Raw genomic sequence first — 24740 nt, forward strand, 5'->3', positions numbered from 1 at the left:
TATTTGTCATGCTTTTTTTTTTTAAAAAGGGCATACACGTTCATCTAAGTTGATGCTATGAATGTGCTTCTTTCTGTTGTAAGATTAGACATTTAAGACATTTGATTGGGAGTTACTGCCTGCATGGCTATTAAGCATCAATTAATTTTCCCTCTTTATCTGTTTATCCCAGTTGTATCCTGTGTGAGGTGCCATCTCACATAAACTCAAGTTAGTGTCAATGTATGGATCCAAGGTCCCATGCATGCATGCATCCTCATTTGCATTAAGTCTTGGACATTGACCTGTGCTTTTGCTTTCAGCTGCTGAACCATGGCATAGAAACACATGAGGTTTACATATCCTTGTGTAACTGTTAAATGTTGTGTCCTTGTAAGTTTCAGCGCTCAAACTTAAAGTAATAAGTAGAAGAGCCCTGGGGAACGATCATGTGGTGAAGTGACCCAATATAGTTTCAGTTTATGGTGAAAGTGAATAGAACAAGACACAATAATGGAAAAAGGAGAAGTGCAGTGGTGGGCCAGGTAAATGATCACTCAGCTTTCCCGTGTGACACATGATTTCAAATAAAAAAAAGAGGCTGCCTTCTTCAGATAAATGTCCCTGTGCATTCAGATTCATCTCAGATTCATCTTACTTCCAGTCATAGTTTATAGATTTTTTAACTAGTCCCAGTCTGAGAATTTATAAGCGGTATAACTGCTTTTGTACTAATTAAATATTACTACCCTAATCCACCTTCCCACACAACCTTAGATGAAACAGTTTGTTTAATAATATTCACTGTAATTACATGCTCATGGATGGATTTTGACTTAAGCGAGTTTCATCCTTCTTTATTAAGGCTACCAAAGTTTTGAAAAGTCTGTGCTAATTTAATGTTGTATTGATTGTGGGGGTACGACTGAGTGGTGGGGGTATCTGACCCTTGAACGCTTGTCCTTTCATATGCTGTTCTTCTTGCCTCTCTCTCTCTCTCTCTCTCTGTCTTTCTCTCCCTCTCTCTTTCTCTCTCTCTCTGTCAAACCAGACAGTGTTTACTTAGTGCAGGCCTTCACAAGGTGTTTTGGAGCATGTGTGTACATGCACCCCGGCATTGCCGTCTATGTCCGGGCATGCCATAATTAGAATGTCGTACAATTTTTTGGGTTCCCATCCCTCTTTCCCTTTCTGCTTCTCTCCTCTCATCTCAGTCTATCGTTTCTCTCTCTCCTCACCAGTCCTCACCTTTCTTGCCTGTCCTGGCAGTACATGCGCCTATGTGTGAGTGAGTGAGCGTGGTATGTCCACTGATGCACACCTTGCTTGAACTCTGTGGTTAGGCTCTGGTCCAGCACTCTCTTTGGTTTGCTGTGTTTGGACGTTTGACTGACTGAAGATTTGACAAATGAGACCAAAGCAGTAGAGGATGTACTACGTGAAGAAGAAGGTAAAGGCTTCTGTTTTTGTTTGGTTTTGGAGGGTTTTTTTTTGTGTATGTGTGTGCAATAGAAACGGTTCAACTGGAAGCTGCCATCAGCTTCAGTTGTTTGACACGTGCACAATGCGGGCAACAAGGATGGATCCAGGAATGTGTTTTCACACTAAAGATTATTTTTGGTTTTCAGAATATTCTTTGCTGCCGACTTTTTCTTGTTCTGTCTCAGACAACTGACGATCTATTGGTTTCATGTTATTCACTGATGTTCAAATTGTTTTATTTTGAAGAGCGGGAGGTAGACTGTGGTGGACTGCAGTTTGTGTTTTCTGACCTTTCTTGAAATCATATGTTTTTAATCCGTTTTCCTTCTACTGCAGCTTTTGAGTTTAAAAACAAAATGCAGGCCTCACACGAGACACTACCACAGTTCAGTACATCAAATCTTTTTTTTTCCTCAGTCATACCGAAGAGAGAAAAACAGAATGGCAGGCAATTAGGCAGATCACTCCTGTGTTTTACAACTTGTCTCTTATAGCCCCAAGGAAGGTACTGTGTGGACCTCACTACAAGTGCAATTCACAGATTCACCTCTACACACCTGTTGATGTCGTTTTTATGTATAAATCATAAAATAGTTACGCATGCCCCCACACACACTGTGCATCACGCGCACTACCCACATCTCCCTTCCAAGTGTAACCCGACCTTCCTTTAAGCCTCTAAGCCCCCGTCTCTGTGACACCTCTACCTGTGTCCTCCCTCTGCCTTTTCCCCTCCCTACCTCTTCACCTCCCTCATTGCCGTTTCTCTTCATTTCTTCACAGTCCCAGTACAACTTGCTGAGCAGCAGCATGGAGAGTCTGGGGAGCCGTGCGACATCCACCAGCCCCTACAGCTCCGAAAACGCCTCTTCGTCGGCCGTGCCCACCCCCTCACCTTACTCCCAGCCCAACTCCACCTTTGAGGGCTTGTCGCCTGCCCCTGCCATCCCTTCTAACACCGATTACCCTGGGCCACATGCCTTCCAGGTGTCCTTCCAGCAGTCCAGCACAGCCAAGTCAGCCACATGGACCGTGAGTATACACACACACACACACACACACTGTTGTGGCTATGATGTGTGCTGGTGTATGTCTGTGCATGCAGGCTTCTCTTACTCTTTCTAGCTCTCTGTCTTACTAAGTAACTCCCTCGAACACACATAAACATGCACACAAAGACACTCGTTCACATGGACACTCACTCAAGTCAGTACATGTGCAGGCGTGCTATGTGTAAGCGAAAGTAGTGCACAACTCAGTGATTCATCTTGTCCTGTACTCACCTTTTATGAGTCTTTTCTGTGGTAGTCTTTTGGAAGACTTTGTTTGGTTTCTTTAAGCAGTTCCAGTAATGAATAAAAATATCATATCATATCATATCATATCATATAAGTTAATGTTTTAGAGGTTACTTTGATATATATATTCTGGTGTACTGTCTTTGAGTATATTAGAAATTGCTGCTTCATGTGTTGTTTCATTTTATCAGTGCAATAATCCATTTTAATGATAATGTAATTACACAAATAGTCTTTTAAGGTTGCTTGATTATGGCAAAAATCATCATCATGGTTTTTTTTTTTTTTTGGTCAATATCAATAAGTCTTTATTTATAGCCAATGTCTGAGCAGATTGTAACACAACTTCAAAAATGTAGACATTGTGTTATTTTCTTAGCTGACTGTAACTGCGTGTAGACTGATTTCTACTTGATCGAACTGGGATAAACATCACATTGGATGTGATGTTTGCCTCTTCTACTCCTCTAGAATGAGATACATTAACAGCTTTCAGCTGGAATTCAAACTTTTGAGGTAGTATTTTAAAAAATAATTAAAAATCAGAGGAATATTAGTATTGGAAATTTACACACGAGTTATCAATTCTAATGAACGCAATGCACACAACCACTTTGTGATGTGATTGTGGTGAGGGGCAGGTGAAATAGAGACTGTGTGTGTTGTCATGACCTGATGAGAAGTCTGTTCTCCTCAAAAAGTGTCACCTCCAACTGTCTCACAGTTGACCTCCCAGAAACAAGTGAAACAAGAGACAAAGTGCACTTCCTTCTGTGCGTGTGTGCGTGTGTGTGTGTGTGTTTGTCTCTGTGTGCATTGAGGCCTATGAATGTGTCTGTGTGATAGATTGAGATCCTCTGCGTATGTGTTTGTTAAAGTTAATCATGCATGGTGAGCTTCTTCATTCAGCCCTCAGTGATGTAAGAAGATCCTCCTCTGGACATTGGAACTGTGGTCTTTGACCTGTTGCTTTTCTTTCTCTGTCTCTTTCTTCCTCCGGTCTTAGCACACACTCATGGCTGTCACCTCTGGCGCCTAAAGTTCCCCCTCTTCTCTCCTCTGCTCTTCTCTCCTGCCCTTGAGTATACCTGTCATCTCCTTTGTCTAACTTCTATTCTCATCCATTTCATTAAATCTTCTGCCAAAACAAATCCACAGAAACCAAAGAAAGCATGCACAAAAATATTAGTTTGACCTGATGACTTACTGCCATGAAATGATCCGAGAACTTGTTGTGACCTGTTTGGTTTAATGTGATGCTTACTACTTTGCTGTTCAAATTACCCTGCCTTTTTCTACCTAACGTGCCATTTTGAAGTTCAGAATACATCTTTTGACTTCATTCAGAAAGTACATAACATCCGAAAAAGAACTCTAACAATACCATTTAGCTTTGAATTCAAAAAAAGCCGACAGACCTCTTGTTTTTACAGCAAGACTCCTCTTAATAGTTTTTGAAAACTGTATTTTGAAAACTTGCTACAATTTTAACAGAACAGAAGAGAAAGAGTTTTTTTTAACTGCCTAACAATTTAAGTTATAGCGTCTTGCGTGTGTGTGTGTGTGTGTGTGTGTGTGAGTGTCTGTGTGCTATAAGAAGAGAAACAAAGGAGTGTTTGACTGGCACACGACTTAAGATACAAATGATGAGGCAGCAGAAAAGGATTGTGAGGAAACCTGTGATTATTCAGATGCCTCTGCTGCCATTAAACAGGAGGGATTAGAACAAAAAGAGAGACTGGGTGATTGCTCATAGCTTTGGTGGAGTTTACTGTAATGCTTTGTTTTATCTTGAATGCCTGATTATAAGACCGGCAAATTATAAGTGTTATTATATAGCTATGGAAAAAAGAAAATGTTTAATCTGTGAAATGACGGAGTATGATAATATATGATTTTCTACTGTATAAAGCATTGATTTCTTTACAGGAAGTGTTACAGATGGTTAAAAAAGAAGTTCACCACCTGTAATACTTCCAGAATATGCAGCCGTTTGAGGTCAAACATCCTGGAATATAGACATACACTCTTTCCCAATAAAATGACAACATATTTACATTTTACTGAAAAACTCCAGTGAAGTAAATAAAACAATAATCAGAAAGAAAAGGCATTGCAGTCAAGTCTCTCAGGATGACTACATTTCTACTAATGGTAGGGGATTACCCAAAAGATTGCATGAGGATTTATGTGTGTCTGAAATGTGGATGCAAATATGGGTGTGCGTATTTATGCGAAATTCAGTAAAAGGCCCAAGTTTGAACTTGTTTGGAAAAAAGGGATGACTATAAGACTGAGTCACCTTGTCTGAATGTAGAAAACAGTCCCCGAGTTTCATGTGTATTCCTTGTGGCCTCAGGCAATGTGGAATACCAAATGGTGTAGGGGCATATTCAATACGAGCAGCTTCCTAGCTGCCCTTCTTCATGCCCCTCTGCCTTTTCCTCTCAGGGGAAGATATCTACTTATTCCATCAAGCATTTTTCATTAAATCCTATCGTCTCACATTCCACGTTATCAGTTTAATCAGAATTGCTGCCATTATTTTTCATAGTAGGGATTATCTGATTACTGGGGGTTTCTCCTTAATACTGTAAGGTCTTTGCCTCGAAGTGACTATTGTTGTGACTTGGCACAGAATAAATAGAGTTGACTTGACATCATTAGTGACTGACAAAGCATTAGGTTGTGGTATATAGAACTTGTCATTAGATTAGTCCAACTCTGGTACCTTTCAAAGGAAAAGAGACGAGAAGTCAGGTGAACACAGAGGAGGAGACACAATTCTGTTTTTCTCATCTATCAAAGTATTTCCACATAGAGTTAGTCCATCCAAACCCATGTTAAGCTGCTCAGGTAATCAACCCCCCACCCCCACCCACGTCTAGTCAAGACAGCATCCATTAGTGATAATAGCTCTGAAACTCTGCCGCTCTCCTGCCTCTTGAAGATGATTCCTCTGCTTGGATGCAGGCAAGCATCACCATAGCTAGAAATGAGATCTAACACCTTAGTATTGTCATATAATAAGACCCCTTTCCATACAATCAGACTTTAGTTTGCGTGTAAGTGTATATGCACACGCACGAGTGTTTGTGTGTGTGTGTCTGTGTGTGTACAGTATGTGGCAGTAGTAGGAAGGGGTGTGATACACTCAGGATGCAGGCTCGAGCATGCACTACACAGCGGCTTGTCAGAAGCTGCTCTTCCCAGCTATTAGCCTCTCTCCGTTAGAACACACGTCCCAACATGTTCTGCACAATGCATCCCTCCCTTCCTTTCCTGATGCATCATCCAAAGCCACATCACCATTGGTTTTCCTGCCAAGCATCAAATGTGGGAAACCAGAGTTGATGAGAAAGAGAATTCACACATTTGGGATGCATGACATTTCACAGGGGAAATACATGTGCTCCTAGTTGGAGGACTGATCGTTTTGTGTTGTAAAACAAGTGCTTTTGTAGTATACAGTGTTTAAAGAAATCAGCCTAATTAGCTAATATCTTAACTAATTTCACTACAGAACTGGGGCTCTTGTTGATGTTCTGGACTCTTAATTGATAACACAGCTAAGCGCCAGGGAGGAAGCTAATATTTTAAGCATTAGGTCATGCTGTGTGTCCCATAATACTCTGTGTAACACAGTGTTTATGTTAATACTCTAAAAGAGTTAACCGTAAGGCTCCATGGACTGTGCATGTAGCTACTTGAAAATCACTAAAGTCGAATGGTTTTATCTTATTTATGTTTTATTTATTTTAATGTTTTTTTCATAAAGCTCTTAAGGTGCCCATATGGTTCCCTCGCAGCCTAAGCGTTACTTTTGGATTAGACAAAAAAGATTACTATATTGTAAGATTGTAATTCATTATGGTTCATTAGATCTTTTAGCATGGGTGACTTTTAGGTTTCCTATACTAATTTCATTCCAATACACGATGATTACAGTGTATGAAAAGTCAGCTTATATGGTACTGTATATCAGCTCACTGTGTCTGTGTGCATATGAATGTGCATAAATAAATCCGATATTTGTTATGCAAATTTACAGCGGGCAAGCTGCTGCCTGTGAGTATGGATGACAGTTTGGCAATTAACACCTTTTCTCAAGGAACCTGTCAGGGCCTGTCTCCGTTGGTCCACCGTGTAGAAGCAAAGATGAATGGATGCATGGATGGATGGATGGATGAAGAGATGGATGGACAGCTGGCAATAAAATTTCTATCCCTACCATTATGGCATAATTTTCTAAACTTGATCACGCAGGAGTCTTTTGGTGTGTATTTATGTATGTTTCTGACCAAGACAAACACGTGAGCTTCTAATGCAGATCTAATACACTTTTACTGCAGTAAATCACAAACTCAAAATGACACACTGACCAAAAAACAGTTTTCACTAAATTGGTGAGTGAAAAGCAAGCTTTTACTTACTTTTCAAGTTTCCTAAAAGTTTCATTTAGGAAAAAAAAAAAAATTAGACCACTATTTATCCGAACAACTTTAAACACAACACTACAGGTCTTTTGATTCCCAGCAGGATACGTGCCAAATTTCTCCTTTTCTTGTCAAGAAAAGCATAAACAGACAGACGTGTATAAAGAGATTGCTTCATTCAGTTTTTAAATTAATAAATTGTATTCTTACTATTTATTCTTTTACCCCTCTGTCCATTTTTAATTTCCTTTTCTCAGTCACCACAAGATTTATTCCAGCTCAGTGACAAAGCAACTAATCCAAGTGTGGCATATTTGTTCTCCTTCTCTTCCTCTTTCTCTCTACTCTCTGTCCCTGTATATTGTATATATTGTACTTACTATTGTTTGTTTTATTGCACCTTTATATTTTACATTTATATTTATTATTGTATTTTTGCACCAAGGGAGTGGCACTCCAATTTCGTTGTACCCTGTACAATGACAATAAAGGCTATTCTATTCTATTCTATTCTATTCTATTCTATTCTATTCTACTCTCTGTCCCTTTTTTGTGTTTTGAAACAAAGCCCAACTTGTCCATCACTCAGCTTCTCCTGTCTGTACAAGGCGATACACATCAGATACTGCAGTTCTTTTAATAGCACTGCACTTCTGACACCAACACAGGGAGCTACATTTACACACAGAGACATATGTCTGTGTCTGTGTGTGTAAAAATGAAATTTTAAAAAAGTAATATAGGGGAAAAAAATAAACAAAAAAGAAGGAAAAAAGAATAGTGTGGTCGTGATAGCCGCTGTCTATCAGTTACGACTGAACCAACTCACAAACACGTTCATGTGGCCTTTCCTTTTTATTGTTGGCCTCTGTAATGTAGAGATACGTGAATCCCGAGAGTCAGATATCCTGAGAATGAAATTCTTCACTTTTGTCTAATAAATTTCTTACTTTACTATCACAAATAATTCTTTGTTTGTTTGTTTGTTTATTTTAAGAATTGCCAACACACTGACCTATACTTGTCATGTAACCTGCCGTGTTCCATGAGTCTCTCTCTATTATTTCTTCTGTCCGTGTTTCTATTTCTTTTTGCTTTCTATAATCTAGAAAATGCAAAGAGACAACCTACCGCGGACTCTTTGTCAACACAAATGTTGACCTGCGAGTGCTGTAGTTCTCCCATATGGTACACATTTGTATTTCAAGCTCACTTTAGCAAGTCTACACAGGAAAGAACAGACTTTTTATTTTTTTTTCCTGGAAGGTCGTAGTTTGATCACGACAGGAGAGATTTTTAAGATTTTGTGATTGTGTTGGGGCATGTTTAAGCCATTTCATTCCTTGTGATGTCTTTGGGTGCATGTGTAATGGCATTTCCACGTGCACATTCATGCGAAAGCGCATGTATGTGCATGTGGAAATACTTGTAAACTGAGGAATTAGTGAAGACTCTGGTTGTGCACAGATCAGCATATTTTTATTTCACTTTAATTAGAAGACTGGTACGCTTCCTGTAAGAAACTTTTTTTTTAACTATTGTCCAGAGAGAAGGTGTACAGTTACGCTTTTTCTCTATCACTTGCAGTATCTCACATTACTACCCACAAACTCAGTCTGCTGGGTAATTATCACACACACACATTTACCTTTACAACACAAATGAAAATTTACTGCTGACTGGCTGATGTGTTTCTCTTTTCCATTCATACTCCTCTGCTCTTTATTTGACAACATTTGCTCTCATTCATGGTTTTATGTGGTAATTATAGTGTGCTGCTTTTACACCAAACTTTTTTATTATCATATTATCACCCAGCTCTTTATCTGTCCACCTTGTCTTCTGTCTCTTAGAGACTTATTTTTTTGTCTGCTGATAGGTGACTTAATTGTAGGTTATTTCATTTTGAGACAACAGTCCCACCTCCTGAAAGATTATTTTTGTAATTATGTCACTGGTAGTGTAATGTGTTCTCTTATTACGTTTATATATAACTATTCTTGAGAGCATGAGACGAAAGTCACTGGAGCAAGACTGCAACGCCTCATTGGCCGTGACCTTTTGATTGATTTGTTTTTGCTTTTTTCACAAGCACATTAAATTCCCATTTAGAAGTTCAGACCACTGATTTGAACCTTGACCGCGTGTGTTCTTTCTCTACCCAGTACTCTCCCTTGCTGAAGAAGCTCTACTGTCAGATTGCCAAGACCTGTCCAATCCAGATCAAGCTATCCTCCTCTCCTCCGCATGGCAGCATCATCAGAGCCATGCCCGTCTATAAGAAGGCGGAGCATGTGACTGAAGTGGTCAAACGATGCCCCAACCACGAACTAGGACGAGACTTCAATGATGGTACAATCTGCTAATCTCTTCTTTTGAACATAAGTAATTATGCTGACATATTTTATATTTTTTTATATGTCTCATTAGTGTTTGGCTAATTCTTGCTTGCATTGGGGACTGCAGAATGAGCATGTAAAATGCAAGTAACAGAGAGCAGCAGAACGTTAAATGCAGTTCACTTAACAACCACAAGCATCATTAAGAACAACAGTTTTCTGGACGTTATACTACACAATAAACTGTACCGTCTGGTGTCTGCCAAGTTTGGGGGGTTTTCCACTTAGATAAACCAACTCTCTCTCACGTTTATCTCCTCAGGTCAAGCAGCTCCGGCCAGTCACCTGATCAGAGTGGAGGGAAATAACCTCTGCCAGTATGTGGATGATCCTGTTACTGGCAGGCAGAGCGTCATCGTCCCCTATGAGGCTCCACAGGTTGGTGGTAGTGTACTTGAGCTGCAGCGGGTCATAACAGCAGAGATATACATATGCATTGTATCAGGTATTTAAAGATACACAGAAAAAGCCTCTGTTAAAATTTAGTTGTTTGTAAAATGGACATTTTGCAGATATCTCTTTTGCTTTTGGACATTAAGCCAAGAGAAAAGACAAGACATATGATGAACAAGTCAAAGAAACAGTCAGCTACAGTTAAGAATTTAATACGAGGCTCATCTATAAATAAAGATGCCAGACATGTCCACACAAACACAAGACTCATCATGTCTGTCATGAAAAAGTTAATGAAAAGTACATTTGGCTCTCATCACATCAACGTGCGCTACAACACCTCCCTCTGGTGGTGAATTGTTGTTTTCGAAAAAAATTACTTGAGCGATGAAAAGAAATTAGGTTTTATAAATACCGAGACCTAAAATGGTGTACAGTTACAGTTACACTTCTCACCATTATATTATGCTGATGTAAGTACTTATGGTGGGAAAATGTGCACTAATAAAAGCAAAGTAAAAAATAAAACCTTGTTGCTCTGTGTTACAGGTAGGGACTGAGTTTACCACCATCCTATATAATTTTATGTGCAACAGCAGCTGTGTGGGCGGCATGAACAGGAGACCTATCCTCATTATCATCACTTTGGAAACCAGGGAGTAAGGCAACAATTCATATTTCATACACAAACGGAGATATTTGGTTTGACATTTCATCACTTTTTTTAAAACATGCTGCAATTAGTACATTTTCTTCTTCTATATAATCTCTGCAGCGGTCAAGTGTTGGGCAGAAGGTCATTTGAAGGTCGGATATGCGCATGTCCGGGCAGAGACCGCAAAGCTGATGAGGACCACTTCAGGGAACAGCAGGCCCTGAATGAGAGTGTGGCCAAAAATGGAAGTGCTAACAAGCGCAGTGAGTTGAAATAAGACTTTGAAAATGATGGGGAAAAAGTTTGTTTTAAATTTTAGCTCATTTTAGCTTTTAAAGTTTCATTCATTTGTGTTTTCCTGATTTAGTTTTCAAATATATAAACAGTCTAGCCCCAGAGGAGCATGGTGAATGTCCAAGATCTAAATTTGGATAATAAGTAGTCTCCATAAAGATCAACACACTAACAGCTGAAATCCCAGATATTAAATCTTTTACACCCAATTGAATTGATACTATACTTTGCATTATAATTTCATAACTATTCTTATTTGTAGAATCATATTCTAACTAGTGTACATTCTTAAGTGTATTATTTTAGTTTCAGGTCGAAAGTGTGGTATAGTTTCATGCAATGGAAGACTGTAAATTTTTATATGTGTATTGTGGTTCTAAAAAACCCAACTAGGAACAAGGACTTGAAATTAGCAATATTCATACCCCTCTGTATGAATGAAACTAGCAATAATTATGTGCAGCACATCAGCTTCATGTGAAACCGCATCATCGCTGTTAAAAAAAATGTAATAATAATAATTTTAATTGTTGTTATACATCATGCTTGGTTGTTTGTTGTCCAAAACAGTAGTATAAATCTGCTTAATTATGCTTCTGTTTCTCTTATCTGCAGATTTTAAACAGAGTCCAACAAACATTCCCAGTCCAAACATTAACATGAGGAAGAGGCGGCATGGAGAAGAGGAGGTTTACTATATTCCTGTAAGAGCTTTCACACACGTATAATAAGAAAATTTAGATTCATCTATTAGCTTTCTAACTGTCAAACTCACAGTTTGTGAGTTTTTTGCTAATTTATTAAATTGCTGGAACAAATGCACTATTTTTACTGGATGGATTGATTCAGCAGTCATTGATGGCTTAGGATAACGGTCGTGTCATGTTTGTGTGTAGGTTCGTGGTCGTGAGAACTTTGAGTTGCTGATGAAGATTAAAGACAGCTTGGAGCTGGTGGAGCTCGTGCCACAGCAGCTGGTGGACTCCTACAGACAACAAGCACAGCAGCAGCTGCTGCAGAGACCGTGAGTCACTTCAATGCACATACACACATTTGGCTCTACATATAAAAGTTGTTTTTTTTATTTATTAGGAATGTGCATTGGATTTGCCCATTTTGCTGTTGTTCCTGCATGACCATAATATTGTCATTCCAGGTTTAATGTCGCAACTGAGCAACACTCAATAAAAGTAATGTATCACACACTACTTGTTACTTTTTCTTTAAAGTAATGCAGTGTGTTACTTAATTACTCGCTGGAGAAAGTAATTCAGCCAAATTTAGGTTACTGATTTTGTTTTGGTTGTGATAGTTTTTAAAAGAAAGCATTCAACTTCTTGGCTAATGCTAACCGAATGCTCAGTCAACGCGATTGGTCAGCTGCAATGATCCTGGTCTGACATTGTTATGATGATGTAGGAACAACATCAACACAGTGCAAAATTGCAAATGCAAATTAAGTCTTGTGTACTTCATCAAACTGTAAAGTGTCTGTCATGCTCAGTAACACTGAGACAAACTCTTTCTCTAATCTCTGCAACATTTGTCTTTTTCCGTTAGGAGCCACGTGGCATCACCCTCCTCCTATTCTCCACTGTCCAACATGAGCAAGCTGCATTCCCACGGAGGCCTCAGCAAGCCACCCTCAGTCAACCAGCTCGCAGGACAGCAGCCCCAGCAACACCACACTGCCCCCTCTTCCATGGCTCATATGGGTGATTATCTATGTGTGTGATTTCGTTTCAAGACATTACTTTCAAAGCTGTTACAGTACTTTATCCAGGGTTGCTGCTGTTAGTTTTATTGATCACCCGTCCCTTTCCTACAGGTCCAAACATGCTCAACAGCAACCACATGCAGGCAAATGGAGAAATGAACGGTGGCCACAACAGTCAGAATATAGTGTCTGCTTCTCACTGCAGCCCGCCCCCTCCGTATAACCCTGACCCCAGCCTTGTCAGGTACCTCACCCTCCAATGACACTCCTCCTTTACTCACCTGTAAAAATAAAAAGGCCGGTTGACAATCAGATGCACTTGTCTGGTTAAATGTAAACTAGTGGCATATGAATGCTTTATTTTACTTGGCCATGTTCACATAGTATTTTGTCAAACAGTGTTTTGGAAACGTTCTATTTTGCCACAAATTGTGACAAGACTGAGCTGTTTTTTTTGTTTTGTTTTGTTGTTTTTTTAAACATAATGTTGTGGCTGCTTTGTAAAGGCTTGCAATAACAATACAGATCTGTAAACACCCTTTGAGAGTGCCATAGTGAAGGCCCACTGGAGACTTGGTAGCATGGAAAAAATGTGTATACATGGCACAGTTAAAGTGGAAAAGAACAATAAGTAGATAAGTCAAGTCAGTAATATTTAAAATAAAAGTGAAAAGAACATTTTTTGTTTTGGCGGTTGTTTTTTTCCAGTTTTGGCCCCTTTAATATTAAAATGTTCCTGCTCCGTGCAGAAAAAAATGAAAAACAGAAAACAGCAAAAAAACAAAAACAAAAAACAGCAATGCTTTCAGCTGGCTGGATTTATTATTTCAGGTTTCTGCTAGATGCATATAAGTGTCTGAATCACATGTTTATCAGCTCTCATTAAATAATACAGCGTAACCACTCGAGACTTGTAAAACCTCTGCTATGGATTTGTTACCTGCACTTGAAAAGCAGAAACTGTGTGTCTTACCTAAATTCCTTCACACTGACACTGTGTAAACAGCCATTCTTTGCAATGCAATGCAATGCAGCAAATTTTTTTCTTCAAAAGAAATGTTTAATTTCTATTTAATTTTAAACTATATTTTTTTCTTTTTTTTTATTAATTTTACTTTTGTAAGCTATTTTGTCCATTTTGCAGTCATATGACTTGCTCTTGCAATTTTAGCATTTTTGATACAGCAGGATTTGTCTTTTTGTTTTTGCAGACTATTATGTTACTTAAACCGTTAAATTGTACAGCTAGCTTCTTTTTCCAGTTACTTTGTATGTTACCAAAACGTTAACATTCATGTATTTATAATAAAGCTTCTTCATCAAAGCAATAATGGCCTTATGAATCATTAATATTGTATTAATGTATGTTTATGGTTTTAAGTTCACTACAGTACAGCAGATGTATAGTTTCTGTATCCTTTAGTTTAGATCTGTGCCCTAAGTCTCCCTCTTATTTTACTTAGAATAAGCTATAGGGACTTGTCCCCCCTATAGAGATTGCTACAGTAAATCCAGAAAATACTTGTTTTTCTATTTCAGTTTTTCTCAGGAGTAATGTTTTTGTTTAAGTCCCAGTTTTAGGTTGTATCTCTGGTCTAAGCAGGCCTTCTTTTCTCCCCATACAGCTTTCTCACCAGTCTGGGCTGTCAGAACTTCATTGAGTACTTCACTTCCCAAGGCCTCCAGTCTATCTACCATCTCCAAACTCTCTCCATGGAGGTAACCAGTTTGTTCCTGTACATACAATCTACAAGCAGTAGAAATAATGGACATAATAAGAAATGTTACATGTAATTGAGGTTTAATAAAACATATAAAAGAAAGAGAAGAAAAGGTAAAAACAGCAACAAAAAAAGAAACTGCAATAAGAGACACAAAACAGAAAAGTAAAGCAACAAGGTACAAACAAATCCCAGATAATTACTGACAACTAGTGATGATGATTACCTTATTAACCAGGCTTAATACTTCCTGACTTCCTTTTCCATTTTCAAGCAAACACATAAAGACATACGCACCCTCTTATTGTTTTGTGTTTGCTTTTTTTGCTACACTCTTAAATTCCTCCAATGTCTGTGTGCCCTCACTAGGATTTGGGTGCACTAAAGATACCAGAACAGTCCCGCCTCATCATCTGGCGAGGTCTGCAGGACATGAAACAAGGGGCTCCCCTGCAGCTGCCTGCTTCTTCTCATCATCATGACTATCATGGGCAGCAGCTGCTTCGCTCTAGCAGCAACATGACTGCCTCCGCGATGGCAGCCATTGGGGCTGCAGGTGGGGAACTGCAACGCCAGCGGGTCATGGAGGCTGTGCACTTTCGCGTCCGCCACACCATCACTATCCCCAACAGGTCCAGCGTTGTTGGGACATCAGGCATGACGGCTCCTGATGAGTGGGCTGACTTTGGTTTTGACATGCCTGACTGCAAGGTGTCACGGAGCAAGCACTCCATCAAGGAGGAATTCATGGAAAGTGACATTCACTGAGACTGAATAAAATCTTGGATCTTCTTTCCCAGAAGTTATTGTCAACATGAGCTTACTGCAGTGTAACTACGTGACTAGGGTTGTTAAATATGTGTTTAGGTGCTTATGTCATATTTTGATGATCAACTTTGATCAATTTTGATTCTGAGACATTTTCAGTGTGCTCATGCACTTTTCATGTGCAGCCAGAAGTTTGTGCTTGAACTGTTGTTCCACCTAATATTTGAAGATAACATAACAAAGTTTACGTCTTCAGTCTTCAAAGCAAAACGCATTGTAACAATATAATTGTCAAAGCAATGCTGAACACACATGATCTGGACTTTGCTTTTTGGGACGCTGATAAGTGCAGAGGCATTTTATTTTGGGTGCACTGTGCAATAAGTAATAACACATTTTTCTTTTACAGCATATATGACATTGTTCACAGTAACATAAATGTCAAAAGAGGTAAATCACCACTGCATTTTGTGTTTAGATGCCAAAAAAAGTTCTCATCTGACTTATTTATATTTTTTCTTTAAGTTGTCCTTCACTTGTACAAATGTATATACTGTATCCTGTAAATGTTTTGGAGTAGATGTTGTTGGAAATAATAGATTCATCATGATGTATCTGCTTTTTGAACCAAATGACTAGAACTGGGTAAATTGAACCCATAACAATGGGAACACAATTGTGTATTTTCAGTGGGTATGATAACGTGATGACTGTAATGTGGTTCGATGTGGTGGTATTGTTTAAGTGTAAAAAAGAAAAAAAATATGGGCTTTGGTGTTAATAGTTGTACGCTGACACTTATTGTTAAAAATTAGGTGTTGCCTAATACTTTTATTACGTTCTAGAAAATATGCCGCTCATTCTTTTATAGTAACACACTGCAAAACAGATAGGAGACAATCAAACAAACAAACAAAAAGCATACTCAGTATTATATCTTAATACCAGGGATTTGATTAGATTTGTGAATGGATATTATGCTATCCCTGTACATCAAGAAAACTAGATAATGAGCAGGATTTTTGTCCTTGTATTTGTATTTTGAAAACCTTGCAGGGCAAGGTACTCATAAATTCATTATAGCTGACTCTGTAGCTTATCTTCATGGCACTTGTTTGTAGGTATTTAATAACATTCCACTTTAATTTCTGGATTGCCATCCATGATGCTGAATGGTTCTCTTATTGTGTTATATTTGCTTGACCTTTATTTGTACCAGGACGGTTTTTGTCTCCCTTTCTAAGGCCCATTCTTGCAAAGAAAAATTTTCGTCGTTTTTCATCTCATTATTACAAATGGTCAGAGAGAGAGAGCACTTTAATGCGATTAAATCATTTAGGTATTTCAGTATTATCACCACAGTGTAAAAAAAAAACATTTCTCCGTTTCTTGTTCAGTTTTTTTTTTTCCAAAAAGAAATGTTTACTGGTGTGTTTCTATTCATGAGCGTTCATTCGTTTCTGCTGTTGTTAAAATCACGAATTAAATTGGTTAAAACGTCTGCCTCTACGGTCTCTTTTTTTCCAAGTGATAAGGTTTGCAACCAAATGGTCGGAAATCGTACTGAATGTTAAGGAAACAGGCCAACGAGAGGAAACATTCTGATGCTGCGCTGACTTTTTATTATTTGAACCGAGAAATCGGTTCGTTTGTCATCGTTGAGGTCTGAAGAGTCATGGCGAATCGAGGTGTTCGGATTTTTACTACTCAGCCTGTGTCCGCGAATCCTCGCGGAAGTACTGACGTGTACACAGCAGTTTACACGAGAAGTGGCTAGTTTAGCTAGCTAGGTAGAGCCGGGTAGTGTCACAGCGGCCGTATCAGGTAAGAAAGAACTGCCATTGACAATTTTTGCTGTAATTGCTAATACAGCTTAGAGACACAAAGAGGTATTGAATCGAAGAATCAACATCGATTGTGATCGCATAAATTACTGAATATGGACGTGTTTAGTATAAAATGGTTATATTTTAACTGTGCTAGCTAGCTAGCTAGCTGTGAAAATGTTGGCAACGTAGCACCGGAAGTGAGTTGTCAATTCTGTGAAGTCCTTGCTGGGTGTTGTAGTTTAAATGTGTCCGGAAACCCATTCATGCGACCTAGAACTAGTCAATAATAAACTACCAATTATTTTTACATACTTTTACATGAGCCCAATTGGAGTTGTGGGAAATGTAGTCGCATACGTTCATTGTAACGGCTGAAGGCGGTCAAATGAAGCTGAACAAAACTACATCACCCATACAAACGTTAACTGGGGCCAAAGGTAGTGTACGTTTCGATGGCTAGGACCGCTTTCGGGGCTAATTTCTAAGCTAACGCGAAGAATTTTAAATAATATCAGATAAAATAATACCTCTAGTACAACTTATTCAATTTGTAGTGTACACCGTAGTTATTTTCCAGTTTGCAAATGAGCCTATTTTGGTATATATTGCTTCCTAGATGTCATCCTGCCTTCCTCAACCTGTTAGCTAGTTATGCAGCTAATGCTAACCAGGCACAACCACAGCTCCTCACGGTCCTGTTCTTTTCCCCATTAAAATAAAAATAACAAATCATTAAATGTCCTGAAGCGTAATGTGCAGTTATCTAAGCAATGAACCTAGGCTACAGTGGATATAAATGTTGTTTTGGTGAGCAACCGACAGCGCACCTAGAGTATTTATGATCAGCTCATCAGTTAAAATTCTAGTAAAGGACCTATGTTAGATTTAATTAACAGAGATACATATTTAAATTGTTTATTTGAAGAAAATTACAAAGATTTTGTCACCTTGACTATTTGCGCCTTGATAGTTATCTGATTACTCTGATTGACCCGTCTTCTGGACTTGTGCACCTCGCGGATACAGGTCTTTCTGGACAGCCTATGTCTATTGTATTTACTTGTATCACAGTTTACAGAGTATATATTACATAAACTGAAACGAAACGTGTGTTCCAAAATGTGTAGTTCTTGGTAAAATCGTTCACAAATTTTCGTTTTACTGGGTATTTATTTCCAAAGCCTTTAAGACAAAATGGGCACAGAAGAGTTTGTCATTTGTCAATTTATCACCTCCATTTTGTATCTTCAACTGGGGTCGTTGGTAGACATGGTCATGCTGAATAAGAGTATTGTGCAGTACTCTTATTAAAGTAGATTAAGTTCATACACCGCTAATCAAAAATCTTTTTGTCGTCCCAATAAGAATGTCAGAAGGGGACAGTGCTGGGGAGTCAATCCATGGGAAACCTTCTGTTGTTGCTGCCTTTTTCACACGAGTTGGACAGGTAACGTGTGAGATCAAGCATATCAGATTCCTTTAAATAGGTTTAAATTTAGGGATGCACTGATTGTGAAAATTCTGTCTTTTTAAAATGCCTTTTTGATCTCTCTCTCTCTCTCTCAACATATATATATATATATATATACATACATACATATATATATATATATATATATATATATATATATATATATATATATATATATATATCTGTTTTTAACCAAGTCATTAAACAAAGACATGCCATTTTAAACATTAGTATTGACTGAGCCAAACCTCAGTAGAGAAATTTTTAAAACTGACTTGCAAATATAAGTATGTCAGAACTGATGTTCACAACAGATAAATATGAACTTCATGTTTTTCAGCACTTCTGCAATGGTTTTCTGGTTTCTTTTTGTCACAGGTCTATCAGTCATGGCTAGACAAGTCAACACCATTCTATGCAATGCGATGGGCAGGAACTCTACTACTTACTCTTGTCTACATGATCAGAGTATATCTACTACAGGTAATTGTGTATTTCTGTGTGTTTTTCAGATTTATTTTTAATTAGTCAGCCAAGTTAGAAAATGTTAATGAGGAATTCTAAATACTTAGGCGTATAATAAATACTATCTTTATCAAGTTTAAAATGCCAACTCTTTGTAAAGAGAGTTTGAAATCCTCATTCACCTCTAGTAGTTTTTAACCAATTGTATCATAATTTCAGATCAAGGTTATTTCATTTTGCTATTAGTCATTAAAAGTAAAATAATGCATTTTATAGTACATCTCTCTGTCTTTATTATTGTCTTGTTTTGACGGGGATCTTGCTCTATTCGTTAGGTGTTTATATAATAAAGTTCTTATGTGTCTTGTCTGACTCTAGCAAAGACGTCCTTTAATAAGGTTATTTTCTGATGCTCCTTTTCAGGGTTGGTATATAGTAACATATGCTTTGGGAATCTACCATCTCAACCTGTTCATTGCTTTTCTGTCGCCAAAAGTGGATCCCTCACTGCTTGAAGAAGGTTAGTCAACTCAGTCTTATTAAAGTAGTGTTTGTGATGTGAACATGGAAGTAGGCTACCTCATGGGGTATTACAAAACTGTTCATTTAGACCTTAGTACTTGCATCTAATCAAAAGTCTAAGCCAGCAATTTCCCAATTTTTTTTTTTCCTGAGAATTTTCTAATCCAACTTTTAGTTTATTATGAAAGATTTTAAAATAGTTACTGGAACAATAGACTATTACTGTACACTTGCATATTTAAAAGTACGTATCTCAATACTGAAATGGATGGGTCCATATATAGAGAAAAGGGCACCGCATCTCAGTAGACAATAAAGTCTCACAGTTTCTTCCCCTGTGCCATCTATTACTACTACTCTTAGGCACTTTGCAAAATGTTCTCTCATCCGTGCCTTTCTATTGTGTGCCTTCCTCCTGTTTTGTATATATTCCTGTGATCTGTTATTTATTCTTGCTCTCCTACTATTTAGATTTTATACCATGCACAGTTGGCGTGGAGCACCCAAATGTGGTTTTATAGTAGCACTCTGTTTATGAGCAAGTGACCTCCTTGAATGGAATGTCTACAGTAGTGACTGTTCCCAAAAAATATATGAATTAGCCATTTTTACTGTATGTAACTGAAATTGTCCTATTCCTAAAGTGTACGTTGTTGTTGTCGACGTTCTTGTTGCTGTTATGGGATAACTCAACTGGTAACCTATATTTCCTACAGATGAGGGCCCATCCCTTCCTACCAAGCAGAACGAGGAGTTCCGCCCTTTCATCAGGAGGTTGCCTGAATTCAAATTCTGGTGAGAGTTCAACATGGTCACCCAGGGAAATTGCAAATTATTTTCTTTAGAACAACCTGTGTGCAGAAAGAGTATATTAAGCAAAGATCATTTAGAAATGGGTGTAGCATTTTAGGGTGAAACTAAAGACACAGAGTTTAATTCATTTTTGTATATTTTGATTTTACCTCATTATCTCAAATTAATTTCTACTTCATTGACATAAAGGTTGTGTCTGTAACCCTGATTTCCAAAAATAGTTTAAATACAAACACTTTGTTCAGATTTTTTAAACCACAACTTAATTTATTTTCACAGCAGCAATAAATTTTACTCACGACCTGCTGGTAGCTTAACTTAGCATCAATTTCTGCTATTTCCCACGTGTGGGACTAATAAAGGTCATCTTATCTTATCTTATTCTGTGCTGTACCAATTTTAAATTGTGTGTTAGGCCTTGAATCTCATTTGCATTTGCAAATACTGTGTTCTCTTATATACTAAAGAAGAAAGAGAGGGAAACACACATTTGCTTGATATCTTTTTCTTTATATCAAATATGTACCTGATACATGAAAACGTCATTTTTGTTCCCTTTACATGTTTATCTGCTCGATTAAAGAAATTTGACTTTCAATGTAACATACTTACCTATGTTAAGTGGATATTGGGATATAACGATTAGAGGATTAAATTATTTGTTCATTTGTTGTTTGGTGGGTTGCTAACTAAACTACAAATTTTAAGTCTTATATTAATATTAAGTCTTGCTAAGAACATTTTTCTGGTTTCTACTCAAATTTGTGTCAGACTACACTTTGTTGCATTTTACACTAACTTCTCTTTGTTAATCTCCAACCGTACCTAGTGATTTAGTACTGTGTAAAAGATTTAGGCAGAAAACAAACAAATCCATCAGTACAAATTATCTTAGATACTGTGGAATACAAAGTACATGTAGCTGGTCAGTTCTTGAGAGAGTATTCAGTCTGTGTTGGACCTATTTATTAGAAAGGTCTCACTCTGTTTTACTCTTAAAAAGAATCTCAAGCCTGTGGTCTAGTTTCAAACTAAACTTATTAAAATGCAAAAGCCTAACCAGATAAAAGTTTTAGTGCTCTGTCTACTCTATATGCAGGCATTCTCTTTCTCTTTATAACTTACATTATCTTGTTTTTCTGTACACGGCTGTACATGGACTCCTTGTTCTTGTTGCTTAAGATAACACTTTGACTCTGACTGTATGTTTGGGGTTGTTGTCATGCTGCTAAATTTAGGACACATTTAAGTGCACAGCACAATCCCCATTTGCTAAGTTACCTAAGTGTTTAGGATGATGATTAATTCTGATTCCTTATTTTAATCAAAACTTTAACAGTGACATTGTTTTTACTGAGTTTCCTACTTTTCTTTTCAGGCATTCAGCGACAAAAGGCATCGTCATCGCCATGATTTGCACATTTTTTGATGCCTTCAACGTGCCAGTATTCTGGCCTATACTTGTAATGTACTTCATCATGCTCTTTTGCATCACCATGAAGAGGCAGATTAAGGTAAGTACAAACAGACATCTCTTTGCTTAGTACATATTGATCATAGCTGCACTAGATTAACAGTAAAAGGGTGCTTTGAGTCTGGAGGAATGTTTTCATCATCCATTGTCCCTATTTGAAACCTTGAGCTAAGTATTCCGACCAGTGACATCACGATGTATTTTGAAACATATTGTGACAAGAAGTATGTCTAACTGAGAAGCCAAAGTAGCTGGAACTTATTAATTAGAAGGTAATGATGACTAAAGCGCAACTCATTTTTGTCTGTTTAGCATTTATCTTAGTGTAATTGTATTTAATTTAAAAAAAACAAACAAAAAACAAATCACCTAGTAATAAAGATACTATATCAAGATATGATATCATGTCATAAATCAATGAAGTAATTTTGTTAGAGCCTACATAGCTGGATTTTGTTTTTTTAATCTCAGAGGAGTGTTCCTCTACTGGCCATTGTAAACAATCATTTCACAGACCCAAGGTTACTTGCATTTTTTTATATACAGCAAGCAAGGACAGGACTATTACAGTTCTTTGAACTCTATTAACAATATTGAACAATAGTCCTACACCAACTGCTTCCCTGCTGTTGCAAAACTAAATCTTACTGTTAGAGTTGTCATTGTTTCTGAAGATATGTTGTTCAAGAGTGAGCTCCCCAGTGTCTCTATGACAGTTTGGTCTGAAAGTGCAATAAAAACATTGCAGTCCACAAATTGCTTTTGGGTTAGACAGAGCCACAGATTTAACCTTGTATTTTATTGAAGGAACTTTATTGTATGAAAAGGGTGTCATTGTTGTTATGTGCAGTGCAGTTTATATTGTAGTTCTGAATGTGTTGTAAACTATGCTAAGTCACTAAAAGTGTATGCACAAGCCTTGAAGTAATTGTTGCTAACTCTCCTTTTTACTTTGTCTTTTCTAGCATATGGTCAAGTACAGATACCTACCCTTCACACATGGGAAGAGGACATACAAAGGCAAGGAAGACACAGGGAAAGCTTTTGCTAGTTAAAAAAACTCCCACTCTCCCTTCCTCTTTGTTGCATTTAAAATTTATTGGCTACAGCCAGTGGGGAATGATGAGGGTTAGAAATGTATTTTCTTTTTGTCAGCTGAACAGTAACATGAAAACGTGAAAAATACAAGTTTTGATCCACAGTGTTCTCAGTGTTGGACGAGGATATGAGCAGCATGGATCAAATTAGTCTAAAAATCTAAAATACTCCCTTTGTCTATTAAGGTTTTTTTTCTGTTTGTTTGTTTTTTGGGGGCTTTTTTTTGTTTTGTTTTTCAGGAATTGATCTGCAGTTACTCAGTAATAGTTAAGACTAAGTGCTACCTTTTGCCTTTCTAACCCTAAGTAAGAGTAACAGTAAAGTCATCAAAACTGAAAGAAATTTGCAGTAAAATGAGTGATTTTTTTTTTTTTTTTTTTTTTTTGGTCGTTTTGTTATGCTTTGTTTCCACTGGTTTATTCCAGTACACCCCCTCTCTAAAATTCACTAACTTTTAATACATGTAATTTCTCATTTACGAAAATATGAGTAAAGTTGTTAATGTGATATCAGATGGAAATGCAAGAGTCTTCAAATTAAAAATTTTCATCTTTGTGATGAGAATATCCTGCTGCTCTGACTTAAATATCTATGGCACTTGTCCTTTGTTCTAAATAAAGATACTTGGAGAAATTGGCCGCTTTTTACGTGAATATGCATTCATGAAGGGCAGTGTATCTCTCCCCCCCCCCCCCAAAAATAACTTCCTGTTAATCTATATCTATGAAATGAATTACATCCAGCCAGCACAATGTTTAAAAACTTTGATTGGACATTTGATTTGTTAGCTACCCTGTATAATTGTGTAATTCAAGGGGAGTGTCACTAATCCCAGATAATTTAGTTGCCTGTTGTCTGCGGTCATTCTTAAATCACTAATTTCTACTTTTCCGCCTTAATAGAGTTTAACTACTGGGAAACTGGGATGAAAATCATTTTGGGTGTAATTACCCCAGGGGGCTATATTAGGTGACTGAGCAATTAACATGAAATGGCAAGTCAATGAATTTGCTTTACCTCAGATTTTTAGACCATTAAGTGGGTATTTATTCAAAACATATTGTGTCCTAAAGTGCATAAACAGTATTCCAGATAAATTCATAATGTGGCTTATTTGATAGCAGTCAATCAAGCAAGTTTATTTCAATGACCCCATCTCTTTGAAATATTTAGCAATTTTTGTTTCAAAGACTGAGGCTCATTTGGAATTTGTAGACTGGCTGTTGTTGTCCTTCACATTCTGTGTAAAATCTTTTAAGAGTTGTGGTAAATGTAGTCATTCCAAGCAAACTGTTGTTCTCTTTCTTTTTCAGAGGAAACATAAGAAAACAAAGATTGAGAGCTTTTATTAAAAGAAATGGATGAAGTGGGTGGCGATCACATACTTTTCTATGAACCAGTTGATTTTTTTTTTCCTTTTTATTTCAAAATGCTGCAAATCTGTGATTATTCAACTTTGATCAGCACTGTAGTAAGGGATCAAAATTTTCCTGTAAAAAGTTTGTGTTTCAAAAGGTTGTCTGGGTTTGTGTGTATATATATATATATATTTTAAAATATAATTTTTTTTTTTTTAGAATTTTTTTTCCATCCACCACCATACTGTTTGAGTGTGAAAAACTATTTCAGTTGAAGTTTATGGAAGTAAAACCGCTAAATTGGGTTCCAGATCTGATAAATTAAATGTTTTTCATGGATTGCATGTTATTTTCTTGTGCTACAGTTACAAACAGAAACTTGATTTTAATAACTTAAGTGTAATTTTTTCACTCCAAATGCTATTAAAGAGGCTGTGTCCCTTTGAACAGTGCATTTGAATCTTGGCTTCATATTTTATAAGTATTCATGGAAAAGGGTAGCCTTGCAACTAAAGACAGTTGGATAGGTCCAGTGCATTTCTGTTTATCCTAATCAAAATTTATTTTC

The 24740-nt window shown here is 37.4% G+C and overlaps 2 protein-coding genes across 10 annotated transcripts in view; both read left to right on the plus strand.

Moving 5' to 3' along the window:
* tp73 (tumor protein p73) overlaps window positions 1–16643 on the plus strand; it is a 25428-nt gene extending 8785 nt beyond the window's left edge. For 6 of the 8 annotated variants that reach the window (XM_019349662.2, XM_005478281.3, XM_019349661.2 and 3 more), the window contains 11 exons: window positions 2245–2493; window positions 9361–9547; window positions 9857–9972; window positions 10537–10646; window positions 10763–10905; window positions 11552–11640; window positions 11833–11960; window positions 12497–12663; window positions 12765–12897; window positions 14279–14372; window positions 14744–16643. In XM_019349662.2, the coding sequence (XP_019205207.1) occupies window positions 2245–2493; window positions 9361–9547; window positions 9857–9972; window positions 10537–10646; window positions 10763–10905; window positions 11552–11640; window positions 11833–11960; window positions 12497–12663; window positions 12765–12897; window positions 14279–14372; window positions 14744–15142 (1815 nt within the window). In that variant the 3' untranslated portion in view covers window positions 15143–16643. Of the gene's footprint in view, window positions 1–1154; window positions 1430–2244; window positions 2494–9360; window positions 9548–9856; window positions 9973–10536; window positions 10647–10762; window positions 10906–11551; window positions 11641–11832; window positions 11961–12496; window positions 12664–12764; window positions 12898–14278; window positions 14373–14743 lie in introns of those variants that run through there. The other 2 variants (XM_005478284.4, XM_019349659.2) reach the window with 2 other exon arrangements.
* Window positions 16644–16702: 59 nt separating this feature from the next.
* On the plus strand, window positions 16703–24299 carry rer1 (retention in endoplasmic reticulum sorting receptor 1). Of its 2 annotated transcripts, XM_005478286.3 has the most exons (8): window positions 16703–16966; window positions 18337–18418; window positions 18821–18925; window positions 19331–19427; window positions 20146–20224; window positions 21621–21756; window positions 22682–22736; window positions 24128–24299. In XM_005478286.3, exons 2-8 carry the CDS (start codon window positions 18338–18340, stop codon window positions 24136–24138), a joined length of 564 nt encoding a protein of 187 aa, XP_005478343.1. In that variant the 5' UTR covers window positions 16703–16966; window position 18337; the 3' UTR covers window positions 24139–24299. The 2 variants fall into 2 exon arrangements, with proteins under 2 accessions (XP_005478343.1, XP_003444833.1); XM_003444785.4 differs by lacking the exon at window positions 24128–24299 and having other exon boundaries at window positions 16708–16966; window positions 22682–23450.
* Window positions 24300–24740: the final 441 nt, after the last annotated feature.

Source organism: Oreochromis niloticus, linkage group LG20, assembly GCF_001858045.2.
Source record: "Oreochromis niloticus isolate F11D_XX linkage group LG20, O_niloticus_UMD_NMBU, whole genome shotgun sequence".
Lineage (NCBI taxonomy): Eukaryota > Metazoa > Chordata > Actinopteri > Cichliformes > Cichlidae > Oreochromis > Oreochromis niloticus.

What these genes read in the sequence shown, in the direction of transcription:
- rer1 (XM_003444785.4), top strand. Translation starts at nt 18,338, where the DNA reads ATGTCAGAAGGGGACAGTGCTGGGGAGTCAATCCATGGGAAACCTTCT. An exon ending in TCAGAGTATATCTACTACAG is followed by an intron (nt 18,926 to 19,330) that starts GTAATTGTGTAT and finishes GCTCCTTTTCAG; the next exon opens with GGTTGGTATATAGTAACATA. An exon ending in TTGCCTGAATTCAAATTCTG is followed by an intron (nt 20,225 to 21,620) that starts GTGAGAGTTCAA and finishes TTTTCTTTTCAG; the next exon opens with GCATTCAGCGACAAAAGGCA.